The 6,658-nt window shown below is 42.9% G+C and overlaps 1 protein-coding gene across 1 annotated transcript in view; it reads right to left on the reverse strand.

Moving 5' to 3' along the window:
- Positions 1-6,173, reverse strand: part of LOC102314548 (aldehyde dehydrogenase 2 family member) — a 28,288-nt gene extending 22,115 nt beyond the window's left edge. The window contains exons 1-2 of the mRNA XM_005946335.3: positions 5,955-6,173; positions 3,774-3,878 (exon numbers count right to left, since the gene is read on the reverse strand). Coding sequence (XP_005946397.1) covers positions 3,774-3,878; positions 5,955-6,158 — 309 coding nt within the window. The 5' untranslated portion in view covers positions 6,159-6,173. The remainder of the gene's footprint in view (positions 1-3,773; positions 3,879-5,954) is intronic.
- Positions 6,174-6,658: the final 485 nt, after the last annotated feature.

The raw sequence follows: 6,658 nt of genomic DNA on the forward strand, positions 1-6,658 counted from the left end.
TGTACCACATAAAATCGGTTCGCGGTCAGTAAGCACAACCAGAATTCATACATAAGGCGCACTGTCGATTTTTGAGAAAATGAAAGGATTTTAGGCCGTGCAGCCCTCGCTGCATGTCGTTAGCGCGGTTAGCTCGTTAGCGGGTTAGCTCGTTAGCGCGGTTAGCTCGCTAACACGTTGACGCCGTCCAGCCCCACGCACGGGACGATCCGCGGTAACTCGCTAACGGAGATTTTCCGCTTTCATCTTGTCATTGCCTGCAGGTGAAGCTATGGGGGAGGCGGAGTTGTGTTCAGTGAAGGAGAGGCGAGGCCGAGTAACGTTGCGTATGTTAGGATGCCTGGGTCGTTGACCCAGGGTTTTGAGTTTATTATATTATTTATACTTTCTAGTCTTTGGTTTCTTTGAGTTCTGTCTTATGGTTTATGTCTCTGTCTTCTCTAGTTGCTCTGTCTCCCCTATCACCTGTATCCCCTTGTCTAGTTCGCGTCTCTGTGTATCCTTAGTTCCTATATCCCCGTGTTCAGTCAGTGTCTGTCTGCCCTGGTCCCACGTCTCTGTTCCCTCTGTAGTGCCTGCATGTGAGTCTGTGTTATGTGTTTCCTGTTTTACTTTGAAGGTCTCTGTCTTATCTCAGTGTGTTCAGTTTACGCTTCCTTTTGTCTCGTCAGTTCTGATTTGCCCCAGCTGTGTTTCCCTCCTGTTATTCATTCCCTGATTGCTCCCTCTTGTGTATTTAAGCCCAGTGTTTCTCTGTGTCCGTGTCGCGATCTACCGTTTATTTTGCTGTGTGTTTTGTCAATCCGCCGGTTTAAGTTTATTTAGATTTTTTCCAGTTATGTTATGTTTGAGTTCAGCATTAAAGCTATTTCAATTTACGTTTGTCTCTGGAGTCTGCACCTTGGGTCCTATCCCTGTCCGCACACAGCCCACACCTAACAGCGTAGAGACAATAGTGGACGAAAGAGAGGCAAACCTGCGGCTCCACAAGTATAATTATAACGTAACATAGACTATATCGATATAAACGATATTGTCACATCTTATATCTCGTATGAAAATATATCGATATTTTTAAAAAACTCGATATATCGCCCAGCTCTAAAATGTACACATAAATGTAAAGTCATAAGCACTCCCCATGACTCAGCAGCTTGTTTGTTCAGATGCAACTTTGCAAACCTCATCCATGCTGCCACGTTCTTTGTTTTGTTAGAGAAGAGGGTTTCTGCTGGAACACCTTCCAGACAAGCCCTTGTTCACTGTCATGAACTTTAATATTTAACATGCTCACTGACATCTGTCGAGTCTGACATGTATTCTTGGGTTTCTTACAATTGGATCTGAGCAGTGGAGCTCTGATAGAGATGTGACCACCTTCAGGGATTTTTATAAAGCTGCTGGGACAAAATATGGACCACAAGCCCCCAAAATTCCTAGTTTCTCTTCATATCTTAATGTTTCCTTCATGGATAGATGATCCACGTAGTACTGGCTGTCATAATGGAGTAATGTTTTATCCACCAGGGTAGCAACTAGGTCACATGACTGAAAACTATGAACCCTGTATGATAAAATAAGTTTTCATGGATGGAATGTGTTATTTCATAGGAACAAGAGTAGAATTTTATTTTAAGTCCACCCTGAGTAGCGTCCCAGTCCCCATGCATGTTGAAGAGGCAAATGTGTCAGGGCATCCACGCTGCCACGGACTACAAGGCCCCACCGTGTAAGCGTGTTACCGACACTTCTCTCCCAAATGTACTTAACACATTCCATGCCAGGTTTGAGACCCAAAACAACGAGCCAGCATGGAAAACCATCCCCTCGCCAGACAACCAAGTGCTGTCCCTGACTGCAGCCAGTGTGAGAAGGACTCTCGCTGGGGTCGACCCACACAAAGCTGCTGGACCAGAGGATATACCTGGACGTGTGCTCAGTCTGTGCTGACCAGCTGACTGATGTCCTAGCAGACATCTTTAACAAGATGTTAGCATTCAGGCCAAAGAGTTCAATCTTTGTTTCATCACAGATTTTGTTTCTGTTATGTGACTTTTACTGAGGAGCGGCTTCCATGTGGAGTGCTGCAGAAATGGCTCTTTCTAGATGATTCACCTCTCTCCAGTCCAACACTGGCGCTCTGTCAGAGTGACCATCACCTCACTGACTAAGACCTTTCTATTGTTCAGATTGGCTGGACGGTCAGTGTCCTGTGAACTCCCATCAAGTCACTGTAGAAACATCTGACAGATGCTTGAGTCTCAGGTAAAGGCTGTGAATACTTCTATTATATTTCTGTTTTTCATTTGAAATAGATGTGCAAGTATATTAAGCAGACTTTTTTCACTCAGTGGAACAAGTGAAGCGCTGTGAATACTTCCTGGATTTCTGCATATCTGTAAGCATGTACTGATTTTAATCACAGAAAGTTTAAAAATACAGACAAGTCATCAGCTACAAGTCACACAGCCTTCTGACACGAAGCCATACTTGAGTCCTAAAAAATCCTCCACACTATTATAATGTATGTTTTTTACATGGATCTGAGCGTTTGCTCTTCATCTGGTTCATCAGCAATCACTGCTGCTCCCAGTTACAGATAACACTGTGGTTTTTACAAAGCTCCAATACGAACTAAATATGAACACACATAAACATGTACCTACAGTAAGCATATGGTAAATTCATTATGGTCAGTCCATCTGAGCCTGCCTTTCACCAGCACAGCCAGCACTAAGCAGCTGCTCAGTGTCACAGTTAAAGTGATGGTGCAGCCTGAGCCTGTAAGTCTGAGCTCAGGGTTGATGATCCCTGAGAGACACTGTAAGGTTCATCACTTACAAGGTGTAAAAGCAGCTGGGCAAAAACTTGTCTGTACTTTTAGTGTCCACTCACATCTGGTTACACACAGACACTTTGCTACAGTAACAGTCCCACAGGTTATGGGTTAGTGGAAGAACGTAGACTTTAGATTAGTGATGCGCGAATCATGAACGAATCGTTCAATACTCGAGAATCACTTTACTGACTCATGAATCATGATTCACAAGCCCAAATGACTCACTGACTCATCCCTGTTGCTGTTAGCAGCAATGTATCTAGCTTATAATTAAAATTGTGGAGAAAAACACAACATCCAGTATCTAACAAAAAAATTTCTGCTCTGAACTGGAAGAAAAAACCCTGAGTAGAAGCTCACATCAAGAAAATAGCTCCTCGGTTCACAGTAGCATCGCTCTGCTAACATGCTAACAGCACATTTGAGCTACTCACCCCCTCCCTCCTGGCTCACAGCTTCTTCTTCTTCTTGGTTGGCAACCAATGTTAAGGCGCATTACCGCCCCCTGGCTCACAGCTCAGTGGACATTTAGATGAGAAAATATATATTTAACACATTTAAGGAAAATACTAATAAAATAAAAATAAACAAAATAAATGTTTATTAAGCAATTTTGATAGGAAATTGCTTAATTTTAGAAATGTTTTTGCTCTTTTTTGCTCTATAAAATAGTTGTTTTCTTTTAGAATCATTCATCTTAGCAGTAGGATTTACATGAAAAGAGAAACAAATTAAGTTTGAGTGAAAATGTACATTTTTTGCACTCTCTGGTCGACTGACTCAGTGAATCAAATGACTCAAAAATCGATTCACTTTGGTGAGTGACTCATTAAAACTCGATTCAGTAAAAAGAATCAAATTTACCATCACTACTTTAGATGGTTAACAACCGACTGCAGGATATCTTTGTGTTTTTACCTTTACAGACTCTTACCTCATCAGCTTCTGCAACCTGACAGATGACTTCACCAGTTGCCGGATTTATCGTAGGAAACGTTTTCCCACTCACTGCATCATGCCACTCATTGTTGATAAAGAGCTGAAACATTAAAAAGGTCAGTACATCATTACAAGTGCAGCGACTCTGATAAAGTAAAACACTCAATACTGTTTCCTGTAATGACTGTAAAACACTGATTTCAAGACAGCCAATTGAATTTTTTAATGAAATAAAGACAAAGGTCTCGCAGACTTCTGTCAGACATTTTCCTTTTGTATCTTTAAATGTAGCAGGATAAAGAGGAACTTCCACTTCTGTGATTTTTAAAAATGAATTTTGTTTTCATGCTTGACTTTTTATTGTGTTCTTAAAGAGCTTACACAAAGTCACAACTGTCATTTACTGGTGTCTAATAGAAACAATGACACTGCATGTGATACCAATTTACCAACTAGCTTCCTAATATTAAGTGTCTCTGGGCAACTGTTGTTGTAATTTGTTGCTCACTAAATAACGCAGAATTGAACTGAACTCTTAGCCACAAAGTCCAAACTTTAACACCAGCTAAATGCAGACAGACGTATACTACAGCCCGCTGCTACACTGGCAGGTAAATGTTTATACCAAGGCTGCAACGATTCATCAAGAAACTCATCGAAGCCAATTCTTTGTGTTGATGCTTCGTTTAACGCACAGCTCTGACACGCTCAGTGGTGACGATGGAAACATAACCATAGTTGGGTTTATGACTGAACGATCTCAGGAAATGATCTAATTACGATTTTTCTGGCAGATATTTTTCTGATTTCAATTCACGATTTTCTTCAAATTAACCTTCAGCACAAAATTCACAGGGTACAGTAACACTAACAAACGTGACAGAAAATGACGTCATATCATCAAAAATAATGCCGTTACTCTAATGTAGCATGAAAAGTAAAGGTAAGAAGTGATTTCAAATGTATTTCTTAATAAGAAACATGCATGTAACTCTCTAAAGTTTTGACCAATGGCAGTTATTACAAATGAGGAACTAAAAGGGCCATCTTTGACTGTCTTAACTTAAAAAATCCTTAATTGTGTGAAGTTAAACAAGCTTGAGAATCAAGTTAATAATTACTAATTAGAAAAACAAAATTCAACAATTCCAACAAAGGAAAAAGCCTCTGCTTTGACCACATATCAGTAACACTCCGCTTGTTCTTTACACTCTCACAGCTGTGGGATGGTCAGCTGGACAGTAGGTGTGGGGGGGTATCGCATATCTGCTGTCCAGCGTGGGGAGGTTTGTATTTAGTGACCGTGTTAACACACACCACGTCCCTGGCTATATGGGCTCAAAATGTGGTCATAAATATTGTGCACTTGTAAATCAGTTTCGTATGTGTAAAAAGATTTGTGTGTGGACTTTGCCAAAAAACCCTGCAAGTTACAAGTACGAAGTTTGACCCTATTTTTCTTCCTTTCATCTGATTGGTCAATGTCATGTCAATCACAAATGTAACAATCCAATCAGAGAACAGATGGGTTTGGCTGTCGGAGGGGCGCTTTTATGAAACTGCAGGTAACAGGGACCATTCTGATACAAGAAACACGCGTGACCCGTGGATCTTCAGAGAGTCTCCATGAGCACAAGGACAACATTTAAAGAGGAGTTCTTTTGACTTTCTCAGTCTTGGCCATCTCCTCCTCTGCTCCTCCTGCCCGTGAGCTCAGTCACTGCACACCACGCAGCAGAAGGTCTCCGTTACTGCAGAGCACTGCGTGCAGGATCTGAGGGAGCACAGCTCAGCTGAGTGAAGAGTGAGTTTTCACAACAAATACCGGAGAAACAAGAATCATCCCATACTGGCTGTTTCTGTCGTGCATAGATTAAATCTTCATGATCATGTTGCGAAATCCCACGGACTCAGCGTGGCGCAGCGCTCGGAGTTATATAAGCTCCAAGTGAAAGCTGAGCGTGACCTGTTGCTGCTTCACTGTTAGCTCTGTGAGCAGCTCGTCCCTCCTATCATAGCTCTGCATGCAGAGTGCTGGAAGCACAGCACCGCGCAGTTTATACACTTTATAGCGCTTTAATAGCGCTCCCGTCACGCTGCGCGCACTTGTTGATTACGCAGTTGGCTAACATCCAACATCTCGTCAGCACAGTAACAACCGCTGGAGCGACTCTACCTTGTTGTAGTGGACCTCCGGCTGGGTGCTGGGTGCTGGGATGGCGGCTGCAGAGTAGTGACAGACCGGCAGTCGTCTTAGTGTTGGAAGGCTCCGAAAAAGCACAGCGCGAAGCATGATTCCTGCTGCTGAACACCGAGACAGCGAGCTGCAAACACGGGAGATGTGGGTGAAGGTCGCGGCGGGGGGGCTGAGCAGCACCATCAGGGCCGCCCACTTTCGTGACGCCTTGTCACGTGAAAACTGATTAAGACAGACGAGGGTGGGAAAAGTGGAGGTAAAGCAAAAGTGCCTTCAACCTGCGCTCTACCAAAAGAAGACCGCAAAGAGACTTCCGGTCCTGTAGAAGTCTGTGAAAACTGCTTTTTGTATTGAGCCCTACGAACACTTTCCACACTGATCACGTTGAATCAAAAGCCCAGTCTGTTTGTGGATCTCACTCATGCTGGAGGATCACCCGTGGAACCTTTCATACCCACCAGATCTCTGATGGGCTCACGCCATTACACTGGTCTGTGTACTGGTTTCAAACTTACAGTGACTCCTAACGGACCTTCACTTCAGCGAGGTCAAGGTTACAGCCATTTTTGTAGTTTTCAGCGGGTTTTCAGTCATTGTCAACCAGTGACAAGAAGCCCAATCAAGATCTTTCTGTACTTTTCACACTACAACAGGGTGTGAAGTGCGCTGATGTTTCATTTAAA

The sequence above is a fragment of the Haplochromis burtoni genome, unplaced genomic scaffold (genome assembly GCF_018398535.1).
Source record: "Haplochromis burtoni strain Fernald_Lab_line unplaced genomic scaffold, NCSU_Asbu1 Contig_461, whole genome shotgun sequence".
Taxonomy (NCBI): domain Eukaryota; kingdom Metazoa; phylum Chordata; class Actinopteri; order Cichliformes; family Cichlidae; genus Haplochromis; species Haplochromis burtoni.